Source organism: Mugil cephalus, chromosome 14 (genome assembly GCF_022458985.1).
Source record: "Mugil cephalus isolate CIBA_MC_2020 chromosome 14, CIBA_Mcephalus_1.1, whole genome shotgun sequence".
In the NCBI taxonomy this organism is placed as follows: Eukaryota; Metazoa; Chordata; class Actinopteri; order Mugiliformes; family Mugilidae; genus Mugil; species Mugil cephalus.
In genome coordinates, this window is record NC_061783.1 from 24059736 (window position 1) to 24077686 (window position 17951).

The 17951-nt window shown below is 37.7% G+C and overlaps 2 protein-coding genes across 2 annotated transcripts in view; both read left to right on the forward strand.

Moving 5' to 3' along the window:
- The window catches only part of LOC125019937 (H-2 class I histocompatibility antigen, L-D alpha chain-like), a 28546-nt gene extending 14007 nt beyond the window's left edge, over positions 1 to 14539 (forward strand). The window contains exons 6-7 of the transcript XR_007114144.1: positions 13072 to 13156; positions 13311 to 14539. The gene's annotated coding sequence lies outside the window, so the exon portion shown is untranslated. The remainder of the gene's footprint in view (positions 1 to 13071; positions 13157 to 13310) is intronic.
- LOC125019935 (H-2 class I histocompatibility antigen, Q10 alpha chain-like) lies at positions 9654 to 17391 on the forward strand. The gene is made up of 6 exons (XM_047605089.1): positions 9654 to 9826; positions 15576 to 15848; positions 15928 to 16218; positions 16395 to 16679; positions 16804 to 16926; positions 17330 to 17391. The coding sequence occupies exons 1-6, from the start codon at positions 9772 to 9774 to the stop codon at positions 17374 to 17376; spliced, it is 1074 nt and encodes a 357-aa protein (XP_047461045.1). The 5' UTR covers positions 9654 to 9771; the 3' UTR covers positions 17377 to 17391.
- Positions 17392 to 17951: the final 560 nt, after the last annotated feature.

Below are 17951 nucleotides of genomic sequence, written 5' to 3' on the forward strand. Positions count from 1 at the left end.
CCTATAGTTTCTCAACAGTACTTGTTTTAATTTGTTTACTGGTTTCTGTGGACTTTTGATTTAAGATTTTTCTGAAAAACATTTGATAATAAAGCTTTTTCTATTTAATTATAAACTTTGTCCTAATTCTGTCCTGGGTTTTAACTATTTAATAATGATAAAAAAGGGAAACATCACACAAAACACTCACACTTCAATGACGCATCCAGTTCCACCTTATTCAATGAAAAGTATCGGTGTCGCTGATACTGGCCTGTATTTAAAATATTCAGTATCACACACCACTACTAAACTTTATTCTATCACATCTTTAACTCTAGTTATTGTCCAACTAACGACCTGCATAAAAGAGCCTTATTATTAGAGATACTGCCACCTTGTGGCCATTATGTTTAACAACAGTTGATTCACTAATGAATAGAAATGAAAAGATGTTTAAAAAGCGACTGAACTCGTAAAGTTTACAGAAGACGTTTCATCTGAATATCTTCTTCAGTTCTTAGGGACTGAAGGAAGTTAAAGGTTAAAATATTAAACTCTGTGAGTAAAAAAACATCAGAAACTGGGATAAAATGTACAGATAAAAGATAATTAAATCAGAAATTAATTGAATGAATGTCTCATGAATTTATTGGCTGGATTTAAACACAGACCACATGTATTTAATTCATGTGTTCATGTTATTTACATCAAGATGAATCTGTTCAATGTTCAAAGTGTAAATGTGACTCTACAAGAAGACTGATGGAGTTCATTATGAGGACGTCAGTGTTATAAACTGATCATATGTGGTGACATTGGTCTGTATCATGCTGCTACGTAGCCTCCCTCCAAACATCACCTCATCTTTTCTGCTTCCAGCTCAACCTGAGGTGGAGATGAGTATCATCGATAGTGATAATAAAAAGGGTTTAACATGTAGAGCCAGAGGCTTCAACACATCAGACATCATCCTGAACATCAAGAAGAATCACTGTGTTCTGACTAAAGAGGACGGAGTGGAGACTTCAGGAGTTAAACCAGACGGTGAAACCTACTGGAGAAGAGACTCTGTGATCATTCCTCAGTCTGAAGTGTCTCATTACAGCTGTTAAGTCATTCATGCTGCATCCAGGTTTCATGTTGAGAAGTTTTGGGGTAAGAAAGTTTTTCTAGTTTTCATCATTTGTCGTAGTTTTCTTTTCTTTTCTAATGTAGTTCTCTACATGTAGTTTGTCCATCAGATTAATAGTTTTCTGGTCTGAAAATCCATTTTGTGAAGTTGTTTAAAGGTTTTCTCAGTGAATAAGTGAGTGAAGTGGAGTCATTGATGGATCAAGAACTGACTCCTGATGGACTCCATGAGGTTTTATCTCCTAGAGACAGAAGAGTCTAATCTCTCAGTCTCAGTCCATCCCTCATCAACACATTCAAACTATACATGTTAATAAAGTCACAACGGAGGAGATTTTCACTCTGATACAAGGACCATAGTTGAGATTTCTTTGAGTCTTGTCATTTATTTTCATGTTGGTATTGTTGTAGTTCCAGTTGTGACTTTAACAGAAACTTTGTAGTAAAATAATGTGAATGTTTCTGTGTTTTAGATCCTGACTCTGTTGGAGGACGGATCATTTCATCTAAGTTCATAGACACAAGTAAGACATGAGGATATATTTAATTATTCTAATAATTATAATTATTTTCAGTGGTGTGGTTTCCTTCTGAAATGTGCTGCAGTGTCTATTTGAGATCCGGGGTTAGTGAATTCTGGGTTGGGTTGGGTTCAGTTTTAGTCTGTGCAGTGAAACATTGATGTAGAAAGTGACTTCATTCATCTCTAGATGTTTCTTTGTCAGACACACTGACCTGTGTCTTTAGCTTCTGGTGAATCCTCAGTGAAACGAGAGAAGAAGCTTAAACATCTGATGACCTCCGTGTTTTATTATGACCTGTACTAATCTATTCTGGTGTTGACTCCTGCAGACAGTGGCAACGATGAGGCTGAGAATTCCTGAACAGAAATGATCCAGCAAACGTCTGAAGTCTCCAGAAATACTTCATCAGAAACATCAGGTCCATCCATCAGTGAGAAGGTGCTGAACCCCTCTGCTGCTTTACGCTTCACTCCACCACATGTCAGAGGGCAGTTTATACTTTAGAAAGCGTTCGTTACTTTAGTAAATTATGATGGATAATTCATATGTCAGTATTTAATCCAGCCCCACATTTGCAGATAAACCCTTAAATACTTGGTTCAATAATTTCATCGTCTAAATAGGTGAATGGGTCAGAAACATTTGCACTGGATTAGTATCATCACAGGACATACGTGTTACCAGATATATGGTCATTTGCTGTGTCAGTTTTACTTTTAGTTAGTTTTACAGACTCACAGACACTCTCCAGCATTACTACAAATCACTACAGGTCCCAGATCAAACTAGTCCCGTGTGAATAAGCGTCTTCTTCTGTATATGTGACCCTGTGGCCTTCATTTTCTCAAAACCTAAAAATAGCCACATGAACCACACCCCCATTTAATTATGTAAATCCAGAAACGCTGCTGTAGACGCTGATCAGCTGTTACCACAAACATTCAGTTACAAGGAGCTCACAGTATTAAAAAAACAAAAAACAAAACAGTATTGCTTTTTTTTGTTTTTTTTTTGCTGAATTTTTACTTTTACTTTTTTTACTTCTTATTTAAACTGTTGTTATGAAAGTTGATGACAATCCATATTTCCATTTTGTGACTGTTTATAAGTTGTTGATGTTTGAGGGTCTGATGCATTAATTAGTGTAGTAGAGGGTGTAACAGGAGGGGGCTCTGGTGTTGGTGCAGGTGGTTGAGGATGTTAGAGACCCACTCAGACTCTTTGTGGTCCGTCCCTGAGGAAACTGGACCCAGTGGATGAGAAGTTGGAGGAGTTGAGTTCCAGGGTTTTAGGAGGGAGTGAAGGAGGCCACAGCATCCTCAGCCCCCAACACTGCTCCCTGTGGACAAACCATGTATAAACTGTTAAATCTGAACGTCTGTTTTTAGATCTGCTTGGTATTTATTTATTTATTTATTTTTTATATCTCTTGTGTATGTTTGGACTGTCTAATACTACAACGCTGTACATGTTTGCTTTTAGTACTGTATTGTATTGTTAATTTTATTTTATACTGTATGACAATGTTTGTAATATTTGTGATATGTGGAATAAAACTAAGCTCAGAGTCAAAAATCAGGCCCAGATTGTTTACAGACTGTGATATCTTAATGGATCTTCAGGACCAGTGACTAAAACCTCTGTTTATCCTGCACTGTAAAAAAAAAAAAATAATAATAATATAACAGTATTTTACATTTACATATTATTTCTGTATTTTAAAAATACAGAAACATTCTGGACAATCAACGAAATAGACTGCAATTTTACAGATCAAATGTAAAATAACAAGAAATCGCTGTAACTGAAAAATACATGTGAACACGTGATATTTGTGTTCTTTTACAAAAACACTTTAGAAATACAGATATGTATTGTTAAAATATGTTCACAAATGTCGTAATTTTACAAATATTTGTCTGTTATTTAATGGAATAAACTCAAAATCAACAAAACTTAATTTAAAATTACTGAGAAATTAATAGTAAAATAACTATTTAACACTGTAGGCTATTGTGTGTGTGTGTGTGTATATATATATATATATACATATATATATATATATATACACAATCCAATGTAAATCAAAACGTCTTGAATTATTTCACAGCATGTCTGAACAAAACACGTGTAATCACGAGACATTTTACTGCTGCAACGTCTCCCTGCACAAACACAAACGACAAAAACGTGAACGCGACATGTCATTGGAGCGCGTGCTTTGAAAAGCGCGGGTCCCGTTTGGATTGGTCGACAGAAACGGTTGGAGAAGAAGAAGAAGAAGAAGAAGAAGAAGAAGAAGAAGAAGAAGACATGCCATTGGCTGTTGGGACACTGAACATCCGTCTTTGACGTTACGCTTAACAAGGTCAACAACCACCACGCGGCTGTTCCCGTTTGGTCACAGAAACGTGGAGCAAACAGCAGCTAATGTCGAGGCTGGAGGAAGGACGAAGGCAGAAGGCAAGTATCAAACTGAAGCGTAGTGGTATTAGCTTTATTTACCACATGCCTCTGACTTTACTCAGTCGACAAAACCAATCCGCTAGCATGTCGTCAATTGAAATTTTAGCTAACTGTGATGACAAAAGTATGGCCGGTGGCGGCGTCTGCCAGTGTTAGTCATAGATATATATCTATGAGTGTTAGTAGTCAGCCAGACCAACCACTTTTTATTTTATTTATGCTAAGGTTAGCTTAGCACTTAACAGTGAGTCATTACGTTTACTTTTGTGAACTGACTGACACAGGCGGAGAGAAAGAGGAACAACATTTGTTTAGAGCTGCAACAATGAACAATAATCGATTATTAACCCTCTTCTACATTTTCACTAATTTTTTGGCCATAACTTTTACTGTGTGACTTGAAATGCCATGATTTCTGGCTGGGATAGGAAGCTGGATTTAATGTAACGTGTCAAAATGTCAAAGTCTTCTTTCCACGCAGACTGCTCCTACTCCTCCACTTGCAGGTGTCACTAATAAGCCATTTTAAGTTGATTTTCCTCCAAAGAAGAGAGAACAAATGTTTTATAAATGATACTGAGATTTGGTAATGGTTTATTTCAACCAGTTACTCTTTCTTAAAACTAATATTTTCATCTTCCTCTTGCCTCTCACAAATATAGGAGGAGCAACCTACTCTGCCTTTTTCAGGGTTTTTCACATTTTAATTTTGGTGCAACACTAATCAGTGGTCAACATGAAATTCAAAACAATACTGAAAATATGTAAAGGATAAGCTAACGATCATCTTCTAGTTTATTGAGGGGAGATCTGCTAACACAGTTTAGGTCAACTTTTTCACAACCAACAGCATGTATTTTGATTTTGGCAAATTTCATGATTAATCATTTTTTTTCTTTCTCTCTGCAGATAAGTGGTGAGAGTTGATTTCATGGCATAATCTTGTGGTTAAGAACTCCACTCCTTTCCATGCTGAACTGTACAGTGAAGCAGTGCACTCTGCAGTAGGAGAAACCTTAGTTAAAGAACCCAATGTTGAGCAGCTACCGAGATGCAGTGGAAAGGCACTCAGTACGAGAAGGTACTCTTTCTGTGTTTAAACCAAGGTGAGGCACTTGAATTCAGACAGATTCAGCTCAAGCTTGTGATGCAGGACCAGCATGTATACTTTATTGTTACACCTCATGATGTGTCCTATGTGCCAGCATTTGCATTGTATGAAGTGAAACCAGCATGAAATGTTGGAAGCCTGAGCAGAAACTAGATTATTACCCTTTGCCTCAGTACAAGCTTTGTGGGACAAGAGTAATTTCACTGAAGCATAGCATTGTTGACTCAGAGTCATCTGGAGTTTGAAAGATTAAAATCTGACAGTAACAGTATTTTTCATCCCTTCTAGTCCTACTAGTCATGGATGCAGAGAGTCTGCTTCTGTCTTTCATCAAATCAGTGCCTAAACTGAGAGACCCTGAGCCTTTGCTGGAGCATCTGCAATGTTTAGGAGTTGAGGACCTGAGCTACCTGCAGGAGAGTGACCTCCTTTCTGTCCTCAGACCAGTTGAAGCCAGGAAACGACTGTCACTGCTCAAAAAGACAAGTATGTGTTTCAGTTTGTTCAGAAAAAACTTTCACATTAAAAAAAAAATGTGCATAGTTAAAGTCTACTTATTAGGTCCACCTGTACTAATCAATGCAGTCCAATACAGCAGTTCTACTATGAATTATACTTCAAAGAATCTTCTCTACATTTTTGTTGATGTTTTGAAAAAGGTGATGACTTTACACTACACCTTGTTCATCATTGATTTCATAGTGGGTCTTAGTGGTGGTGTACTGCATTATATTGAGAAAGGAACAGTTTAAATTATATTAATGGCTACTGAGGATATAATTATGTTAGGTAATAATATACCCACATTGAGCTATGTGATGTCTGTTTAAATATTAATGAAAAAAAGAGGCAATTTTTATTTATATTGTGCAAATGCATATAAAAGGCATCTCTGACGTAACATATATGTCACTTTACACATTTAGGACACTATGTGGTGTTTTTACAAAATAACATCAGAAATATGTTCTATTCTACATGACTGTTTCATATCCAGCATCATTTTCCCTTCAAGAAAAATGGGTTCTCATGTGTTATTGTTGAAATCTTGAATTTCAACAATAACACATGTGTGTACTTTCTGAAATGCTGTTACATGATGACAGGGTCTGAGAAGATATGTTCAAATTTACACCAACACTAAAATAAATGTTTGCACATGAGTGATTCGGAGTGTTATTATTTTCTATCATAATCCTCTTCATTTTTCAGTGTTGTGTGGCTGCACTTCCTGTGTGTGTCCACCAGGGGGCAGTGAGTCAATATCTGTGTGATAACGTGTTTTATTATGAGTCTGAAGAACATCAGAGCTAAAACACTGCGGTCAGTGTGTCTCAGTGTGGACATGAGTATTATGGGATGTGGACAGTTGTAGTTCCTGACAGTGGCCACTGGAGGGCAGTGATCATCATAGTTTCTCTGTGGCCATTAAACTGACATCATGCAGTTCATCGTTTCACCACCAGAGGGAGACAAAGCTCCATCACAGCTCAGTTCAACTTTCTGACTACAGTCCTTGTCCCAGTTTACATGCAGTGGAGAAAATGGAATAACTGACGGGAACATGTCCTCCTCCTCCTCCACACTAGGGGGCGATATGTGTCTTTTCAGCGGGTTAACACCATGTTAATACGGCCCCTTTCTGGTTGACCTATTATGTCATATAATAAATGAGTCGTTCATGTGTCAGATCGACATTTCAAGCAACAACTACAGGGAAAATAGTTCAGCTCTTTTAATCTCCTATGTAATGTTTTGTGCTACTTCTGGTGCAGATAGATGGCGCTATCCCTCAGACGGTTCTTCTACCGACTCCGTTTCCCTTCTTCTTCTTCTGCGACCGGCTTTCTTGGATGTTTTTGTTGCGGGGTCACACACCAGTGCAGCGGTTATGGAGCATGAAATACGCATTATCCTGCATGAGCTGCATGGTCGAGTCTCCAGAAGAAAGACATTACTGCGCAAATGCCACGAAGTATCTCGCCTACAATACAGCAAACAGCACAGAGACAAGCTCAAAACTTTGGAGTGATGAGACCAAAATTAAACTTTTTGGCCACAAGCATAAACGCTACATTTGGAGACGTGTCAACAAGGCCTGTGATGGAAGGAACACCATTCCTTCTGTAAAGCACGGAGGTGGATCGCTGATGTTTCAGGGATGTGTGAGCTACAAAGGCAAGATGAAAAGATGAATGCAGCACGTTACCAGCAAATACTGGAGGCAAATATGGGCTCATCAGCCCAGAAGCTGCACATGGACGTACTTAGATGTTCCAACGTGACAATGATCCAAAACACGAGGCCAAGTCGAGCTGTGATTGGCTACAGCAGAACAAAGGGAAGGTTCTGGAGTGATCATCTCAGTCTCCTGACCTCAGTATCATTGAGCCGCTCTGGGTTGATCTCTAGCGCGCAGTTCATGCAACAGCCCAGGAATTTACAGGAACTGGAGGCTTTTTGCCAAGAAGAATGGGCAGCTTCACCATCTGAGAAGATAAAGAGCCTCATCCACAGCTGCCACAGACACTTCAAGCTGTCACTGATGTTAGATGGGACAACACACGGTATTAAGAACTGTGCTACGTTTCATCAGGGTCATTTGGATGTTTTTTGTTGTCATTATGATTTAAAAATAGAAAGTTTGTTAATCATTAAATGGCTTCACCCAACCACTAAGCATGAGTGGAAAAAGTTTTTGTGTCATCATTCATACTCTGAAAAAAGACCAAGAAAGATTCTGAAGGGTTTGTAAACTTTTGAGCACAACTGTAACATCATGCAGACACATAACCTCACTGACGAATGAAGAAATCAAAAACCAGCTGCTCTCAGGGAACATGAACTTTTATTTTCTGGTTTCTGTTGTTACATTTCATCAAGTTTATATTTGATTTCATTAAATTGAACAAATAGTAATATAATGAGGTTCAAATAGAAATGTTGAAGGTGTTAATGAAGTGTTGGATGTGTGACCAAGTCCAGTCAATACAATGAGGAACAGGTATCAAAAAGTACCAACAGAGGCCACAATTGCTGGACAATTGACACAAGCAAATTTTACAGGTAAGAAGAGCCGTAGTCGTGCAGTCAAGGAATAATAACATTTATTTGCAAAAATGAAATAAATGAAAACAGAAACAGATGGTTATAATTTTAATTTTAAAAGGTACTAGACAGGGTACTCACTGCAGGAAGATTCTATCGCCAAACCCAACAACCACCATGTGTTTACACCGTGAGGAAAGCAACAGAAAGGGCGACTCTATACACCAATAAAGTGACCACTGCACTGCAAACCTGCCATCATGCATGCGATGTGTGTGTGTATCCCACGCATACTCCCCGCAGGTCCTCCCTCTGCCTAGAACAAAAGACAAAACAAAATGTAGTAAAAAGTCAGTTTGTTCACAGCCATCAACCATTAAAACAATGTGTATAATATATAGACATCAGGGATGAAACTACAAGCAGTTGAACAGTATGAATGTGAGTCAGAAAGGTGAGAGTTTCCCAGTCCTTTAACCAAATGGCTGCTTATAATCAGTCCTGATGCTGCAGCCTGGTTACGTTCATCCCGACAAAGCAGCAGCCTGGCACCAAATCCGTCAGCAGGATTACTGCTGGAGCTGGCCCAGGTGGGGTGACTGGCAGTGAAACGCAGACTCTTTGCCTGACATTCAGAGGCCCCAAACGCAGAGGCAGTAATTGTGCACACCTGAGCTTATAAAGGGGGAAAGCGCCTCCCTCACCTGGAGGGGCGGGACGTCCCACTCAGGTGTCAGCCCTCACAGATGTAAGAATGGTTTTATGAAGGAATGAAAGGAAAAAGTGTTATATTTATATATTTATGTAGATAATTCTGAGGGGCGATGAAATCGTGACTTTAGTGTTTTTTTTCTATTGTTTTCACAGTTAGAAGAGAGAGAGAATAATGTCTTTTCTAACCGTGAAATAAAAACTACACCTTCCATGAAGTGGTTTAACAGTGAACATGTCAACTTCTGTTATTCTATGACTATAATGCTCTGATAACTATATATTAATTTTATAGAGTATTGTTATAATGTGAGTTACTCTGTATCAGATGTTAAATCAAATGTAAAATACTTCAATCTCCTGTTTTATAGGATTTTCTATTTATTGTGACATAATCACATTGGAGTAATTATTATGATGATAATCAGAGGAACCAGAGAGTTAATACATTTTATATTAGTTTACTTTAAACAGTAATTTCTTAAGACCCCGCCCCGTCAGGTTTTCATGAATAGTGAAATAAACTATTGAGACCAAACCCGTAGTTTCTGTATCAGGCTGTAAACATGTTTAATATAAAGTTGGTCTCTTTAACATGGAGGTTTATGGGGATTCGTTCTCTCTGGAGCCTCAAGCGGCCACTCGATGAACTGCACTAAATTACACTTCACTCTGACGTCATTTCCGTGGAGAACAGGAAGTTGGTTGATATCAGACTGAGACGGAGAGAAATAAACACGATCGAAAAGTGGATAAAACTAAGTTTAAAATGAGAACAGGATCAGTTTTACATTCAACATGTTCCTGCTGGTGTTTGTAGTTCTTCTGGGGACAGTAGTGACGGTAAACAGCGGTAAGTCACTGTTTTATGAACCTTTGATTAAAGTCGAGGTAAAAACGAAACTAAATCATTTCCGCTGTTGAACATTTAAAGTAGTTTTAGGTGAATTAGTTGTTGTAGGTGACTCCTTTGTTGAGTTTTAGTCATGTAAACTGGTTCATGTTTAGTGTCGTTTACTGTGATAGAAGTTGATGAAGGTGTTTCTGGGTTTAGTGCTGGAGCCTTTATTCCACTCACACACACGGAGATGGAAATTAAAATACTAAACCTCTGCATGGTTTCACATGGACGATTATTAAAGGACGATGGAAACACAGACGAGGAGAAATGACTAAAATTATTTAGAATAAATTCTATAGATCGATTCTTTACTTTAAGTTCCAATTTTGTTGCAATGCTGCGGTTTCGGCAAACAGGAAAGTACCGCACATGCGCAGAACAGACTCATTTACTGGAATTTAAACACATGTATTGAATATAATATGACTCAGAATTTATTGAATATTATTGCCCTATAGTTTCTCAACAGTACTTGTTTTAATTTGTTTACTGGTTTCTGTGCACTTTTTATTTAAGATTTTTCTGAAAAACATTTGATAATAAAGCTTTTTCTATTTAATTATAAACTTTGTCCTAATTCTGTCCTGGGTTTTAACTATTTAATAATGATAAAAAAGGGAAACATCACACAAAACACTCACACTTCAATGACGCATCCAGTTCCACCTTATTCAATGAAAAGTATCGGTGTCGCTGATACTGGCCTGTATTTAAAATATTCAGTATCACACACCACTACTAAACTTTATTCTATCACATCTTTAACTCTAGTTATTGTCCAACTAACGACCTGCATAAAAGAGCCTTATTATTAGAGATACTGCCACCTTGTGTTCATTATGTTTAACAACAGTTGATTCACTAATGAATAGAAATGAAAAGATGTTTAAAAAGCGACTGAACTAGTAAAGTTTACAGAAGACGTTTCATCCGAATATCTTCTTCAGTTCTTAGGGACTGAAGGAAGTTAAAGGTTAAAATATTAAACTCTGTGAGTAAAAGAACATCAGAAACTGGGATAAAATGTACAGATAAAAGATAATTAAAGCAGAAATTAATTGAATGAATGTCTCATGAATTTATTGGCTGGATTTAAACACAGACCACATGTATTTAATTCATGTGTTCATGTTATTTACATCGAGATGAATCTGTTCAATGTTCAAAGTGTAAATGTGACTCTACAAGAAGACTGATGGAGTTCATTATGAGGACGTCAGTGTTATAAACTGATCACATGTGGTGACATTGGTCTGTATCATGCTGCTACGTAGCCTCCCTCCAAACATCACCTCATCTTTTCTGCTTCCAGATCAACTTGAGGTGGAGATGAGTATCATCGATATTGATAATGACATAATATTAACATGTAGAACCAGAGGCTTCAACACATCAGACATCGTCCTGAACATTAAGAAGAATCTCTGTGTTCTGACTAAAGAGGACGGAGTGGAGACTTCAGGAGTTAAAACACATGGTGAAACCTACTGGAGAAGAGACCATGTGATCGTTCCTCAGTCTGAAGTGTCTAATTACAGCTGTGAAGTCATTCATGCTGCATCCAGGTTTCGTGTTGAGAAGGTTTGGGGTAAGAAAGTTTTTCTAGTTTTCATCATTTGTCGTAGTTTTCTTGTCTTTTCTAATGTAGTTCTCTACATGTAGTTTGTCCATCAGATTAATAGTTTTCTGGTCTGAAAATCCATTTTGTGAAGTTGTTTAAAGGTTTTCTCAGTGAATAAGTGAGTGAAGTGGAGTCATTGATGGATCAAGAACTGACTCCTGATGGACTCCATGAGGTTTTATCTCCTAGAGACAGAAGAGTCTAATCTCTCAGTCTCAGTCCATCCCTCATCAACACATTCAAACTATACATGTTAATAAAGTCACAACTGAGGAGATTTTCACTCTGATACAAGGACCATAGTTGAGATTTCTTTGAATCTTGTCATTTATTTTCATGTTGGTATTGTTGTAGTTCCACTTGTGACTTTAACAGAAAGATTTGATGAGACAGATTCTAGGAGCTGATCTCCAGACCTATGAGAATGACATCAATGTAGTAGAAAGTTGAAATGATCACATGTGTTTCATTTCTCTAAAGCTTCAGATTGTTTCAAGAACTCAGTTTGTCTCCAGGAGATTATTACGTCTAAAACATTTGACTCTGTTGAAGATGAAGATGATTTAACATCCACATTATTTCAGTAACAGATCAGGATTGTGTTGAAAGACTGAACATGAAAATAATGTGAATGTTTCTGTGTTTTAGATCCTGACTCTGTTGGAGGAGGACGGATCATTTCATCTAAGTTCATAGACACAAGTAAGACATGAGAATATATTGAATTATTCTAATAATTATAATTATTTTTAGTGGTGTGGTTCCTTCTGAAATGTGCTGCAGTGTCTAGTTGAGATCCGGGGTTAGTGAATTCTGGGTTGTGGGTAAAATCCACTCATTGGTCAGAGAGTGTCGACATTCTCCAGCCTTTTGTTACATCTTATCCTGTGAGATTCTTCTGAGCTGCTTCTCTGAAAACAAAATCCCAGCTCAACATTGATCATGATTCAAGAGGGTCAAGCTTATCGCCCTGTTTTTAAAAGATGTGCAGTGCAGTTGATCAATTGATTCGTCTGCTCCAATTTTAAATGTCTTTATTAGATTAATTTGGTTTCTTGTTGTAATGTTTCATGTTTTTATTTATGTGAAGCATTTTTGTAGGAAATGTGTGAAAATCTGATTGGAGGCAGTAAAGATCTGAATAAAACATCTAATGTTATGAAATCATTTCAGAATTTCTAATAAATGTAAAAAATAATCATAAAGCTCTAATATTTCCTCTGTGTGTAGGTGGTAACAGCGTGTACATTCCTCTCCTGAAGCGTAAGTGTGTTCCTCAGTAAAGATCTATGAGGATGATGAGAGTTGATCTGATTGTGTCTTGATGTAAAATGGATGAAATGAGAGAATATTTCTGCAGGATTCATGAACATGAATGTGATGCAGTAGTTTTTATTCCATGGTTCAGTTTTAGTCTGTGCAGTGAAACATTCATGTAGAAAGTGACTTCATTCATCTCTAGATGTTTCTTTGTCAGACACACTGACCTGTGTCTTTAGCTTCTGGTGAATCCTCAGTGAAACAAGAGGAGCTGGAGAGACTTTTTGGTTCTAAACTCATTTTATTTTCTTCACAGGAACCAAAGAGTCTAAGTGGTCTCTGGACAGCGACAACAGCTTTGACTCTGGTGTTGCGTTCTCCCCCTGTTTCTAGTAGCCCTGGTAAGTATCAGTGAGAACATCCTGCAGTTTGTTTTCATGACCTGGAGTTTAAAATGGAAGAAAGAATCATTTCCAGAGAAGACGTTTAAAAATCTGATGACCTCCGTGTTTTATTATGACCTGTACTAATCTACTCTGATGTTGACTCCTGCAGACAGTGGCAACGATGAGGCTGAGAATTCCTGAACAGAAATGATCCAGCGAACGTCTGAAGTCTCCAGAAATACTTCATCAGAAACATCAGGTCCATCCATCAGTGAGAAGGTGCTGAACCCCTCTGCTGCTTTACGCTTCACTCCACCACATGTCAGAGGGCAGTTTATACTTTAGAAAGCGTTCGTTACTTTAGTAAATTATGATGGATAATTGATATGTCAGTATTTAATCCAGCTCCACATTTGCAGATAAACCCTTAAATACTTGGTCTAATAATTTCATCGTCTAAATAGGTGAATGGGTCAGAGACAATTGCACTGGATTAGTATCATCACAGGACATACGTGTTACCAGATATATGGTCATTTGCTGTGTCAGTTTTACTTTTAGTTAGTTTTACAGACACAGACTCACAGACACTCTCCAGCATTACTACAAATCACTACAGGTCCCAGATCAAACTAGTCCCATGTGAATAAGCACTTATCTTCTTCTGTATATGTGACGCTGTGGCCTTCATTTCCTCAAAACCTAAAAATAGCCACATGAACCACACCCCCATTCAATTATGTAAATCCAGAAACGCTGCTGTAGACGCTGATCAGCCGTTACCACAAACATTCAGTTACAAGGAACTCACAGTACAGGGTGGTGTTAAACGCACTGAATAAAGCACTTTTTTACTTTTACTTTTTTACTTCTCATTTTAACTGTTGTTATGAAAGTTGATGACAATCCATATTTCTGTTTTCTGACTGTTTATAAGTTGTTGATGTTTGAGGGTCTGATGCATTAATTAGTGTAGTAGAGAGTGTTACAGGAGGAGACTCTGGTGTTGGTGCAGGTGGTTGAGGATGTTAGAGACCCACTCAGACTCTTTGTGGTCTGTCCCTGAGGAAACTGGACCCAGTGAGAAGTTGGAGTTGAGTTCCAGGGTTTTAGGAGGGAGTGAAGGAGGCCACAGCATCCTCAGCCCCCAACACTGCTCCCTGTGGACAAACCATGTATAAGCTGTTATATCTGAAGGTCTGATTTTAGATTTGCTTGATGTTTTTCTTTTTTATCTCTTGTGTATGTTTGGACTGTCTTATACTACAACACTGTAAATATCTGCTTTTATTGCTGTGTTTTATTGTTAATTTAATTATACTTTATGACTAAAAAATAAATGTCTAAATGTTACAAAATGAGAGTCTGTCATTGAGATTAAACTCAACACGTCTCTTCTTCTGCGTCCTCCTCGTCTTCATCTGTACTTTCTGGTTCCCGTGTGAGTTTAATAGATGACAGAATAAACTGAGCTCCAGTTTCTGTCACTTTTCACCAGAACCAAACTGTGAATCCTCTGAGGAGAGTCTGTCTGTTCAGTCCTCATTAAGAACAGTTCAACAGTCCAGAGTCTCTTCAGGAACAATCCAGACGCCTTCACTTGATCCACGTTTTCCTGTAGATTCAACTTTAAATAATCAGTTTAAAACTCATGACTTTTAAAAGCAGGTTGATGAAAATCACAAACTGAACTGAGTGGAGAATCTTCAGACTCTTCTGGTCTGATCTACATGAGGAGCTGAAATACACCAGGTCTGTAGAGTCGTTCTCTTTAATAATCATAAACGCTGATGTTTTTATTAAAGAAGCTGAATTTCCTGGTGTGACCTGAATGCACCATCAGCTGTATAATAACTGAGAGATTGAGGAAGAAGCAGACGATACAGAAGAAGAAGAAGAATCCTGTTGGTCTCTCAGCTTTACAATCATAGAGTTTGTTTTATGTGTTTAAAATGTTTCTGGTCTCAGTTTTCATCCTCCTCGGACCGATGGTGACATGTGGTGAGTTAAGAGATGAATTTAATTTATACGCATCACCAACTCTACAACAAAAGAGTGACAGAATATAATAAATTAGATGACTGTTGTTCAGGTACAGATGTACGACTTTAACACGTTTTAAATGTCGAGAGAAAATTGTCTTTAAATGTATGTGTTTGTGTCTTTTTTTAACTATTTTATGAAAACTCTTCATGTGACTGAAATGATGCAGGAAGGAAACGACTGCCACAGAGTTAAACCCAGAGTAAAAATAGATGATCTGTGGTTCATCCTACAGTTTTACAGAAGTGAAGTTTTGTTTTAGTCACAAGTTTTCATGCATCTAGAGTCAGACCTGCAGATCTATAATGAATGGATGAAATCGTGTCACATTTAGTTCTTCATGCAGATTTTATTATATTATAAATCAGGAGGAACTTTGTGTGATTCTCAGAGAAACATTCCCTCACGTACATCTACACGGCCCTCTCCAAACCTGTGGGACTCGAGGGCATCCACGAGTTCACAGCCATGGGTCTGCTGGACGGCAAGATGATCGACTACTACGACAGTGAGCATCAGACCAAAGTTCCCAAACAGCTCTGGATGGAAGAGCGACTTTCTAAAGAGTACTGGGACAAAGGAACACAGTCCCGCCGGAGCAAGCAGCAGTGGTTCAAGGTCAACATCGACATCCTGATGAAACGGATGAGACAGAATGACACCGGTAAGATCCACCGCTCTGTAAAACTCCTCAAACACATTTCACTCTGGACCTTTTAGATATGAGCTTTGTTTGGTTCCAGACGTCCATGTTCTCCAGTGGATGCACGGCTGTGAAGGTGTGGAAGGACCTGACGGCTCTCTACAGTTCCAGCGTGGTATGGACATGTACAACTATGATGGAAAAGACTTCCTGTCCTTCGATGATGCCAACGCAGTCTGGGTCGCCCCGACTGATGCAGCTGTCCCCACCAAGAGGAAGTGGGACGATGTCCAGGTCCTGAAAGAATACACCAAAGGCTACCTGGAGAACGAGTGCATGGACTGGCTCGGGAAGTTCAGGAGTTACGGCGAAAATCAGACAAGAAAAGCCTGTATGTAAAGCATGAAATTATTTTATATTCATTATTATATTAGTAGAGATGATGTTTGACGCATGAAGTCAACAGGTTAAATCTGATAAACTGAGCGATATAAATAATTAGTACCATGTTAAATGAAGCATGTGATTCTCTCCCTCCAAACATCACCTCATCTTTTCTGTTTCCAGCTCCTCCTGAAGTGTTTGTGTTTGCGAGAAACGCCAAAGTTGAGACCAACGTCGTTTTGATGTGCCTGGCCACAGGCTTCTACCCAAAAGACATCGTCCTCAATATCAAGAGAAACGGTCGTATTCTAACCAGAGAGGACGGAGTGGTGACCTCAGGAGTTCGTCCAAATGAAGACGACACCTTCCAGAGAAGAGACTATGTGGAGATTAAAAGATCAGACAAGTCTGATTACAGCTGTGAAGTCATTCATGCTGCATCTGGTATGAATGTGAAGAATTCCTGGGGTAAGAAGGATTTTGCAAAAACCACTAAGACTCCAGATTTTGTGGCACTTATTAAAATTGTAATCTACTGCAAATATATTGTATAGATTGAATGTTGTGAATCTAAATATCGTCCGTGTTTCAGATGTGTTTCCTCCCAGCTCTGAGGGGTTTCCTCTAACTGGGGTTGTGGTGAGGACTTCTGTTGTGGTCGGCCTCGTGATCGTCAGCGCACTCCTTCTGATATTTTGCAAGAGAAAGACGACCAGTAGGTTTTCATAACTTAATCTCAATCATTGTTTAGAATAAAAATGCAATGCTTTTCACCTGATTGTGAGATTTCCTCCTGAAACTTTGCCTTTTTAAATACTGACCCGGCCTTTATGTTTCATTAATGTTCTTGCCTATTTGAATCCTGCACTTCTGAACCATTGTTCGTCCCATCATAGACCACATGCGTTTTTATTTAGTCCCTAAAAACAGAAACAAAAAACACAACACGTGAAATGCTAGAAACTGCAGAACCACACATTTCCACTAGAGGCTTCTTCTGAAATACGCGTTTAAAATGATGACAGCCTGGTGGTCGTTGGAGGAACTGTCTTTTTTTTTGTGGCGTGTTCAAAGTAATGAAACAAATAACTGCAAATAACTGTGATTTGTCCTTGCAGTTAATGAACCAGAAGACCTCAGCCTCAACTACGATGATGTTCTGTGAAGTTAAACCTCCAAGTTGAAATACAACTTCTCCAGTCTTTACTTCAATATACATCATAGATTTATGTTTTTTCACACCTCCTATATAACAGTAATAATTATTATTTCTTTAATAATCTGTCTGTATTTTCAAAGTAAAAATAAATATTTTTATTTTTTGATATTCATATACAAAGTATGTAAATGTATGCCTATGCTGTTTTTATTTTACTAGATTTTCAGCTATTATATTATTATTATATTACATTTTATATTATAATATTTTATTTTACAATATTTTTACTTATAATTTAATCTCATTTTATTTTACGAGAATTAATTTTTATTTATTTTATTTCACTATATTTTAGCTATGCTTTGTTTTAGTCGATTTTTACGTAAATTTTATTTTATTTTATCTTTTGTTTTTACTTCTCAATAGTGTTTTTTTTTTCGCCGTTCCCCTTATTAGTCTAAACAGCTAAAATAACAAAATGTTGAATGCAAAAAAAAAATAAAAAAATAAAAATTAAATGACTGAACAGATAGATTTCTTTAACTTGGATGTAACTTGTTGTTTTGGTCCTTGTTGACGCT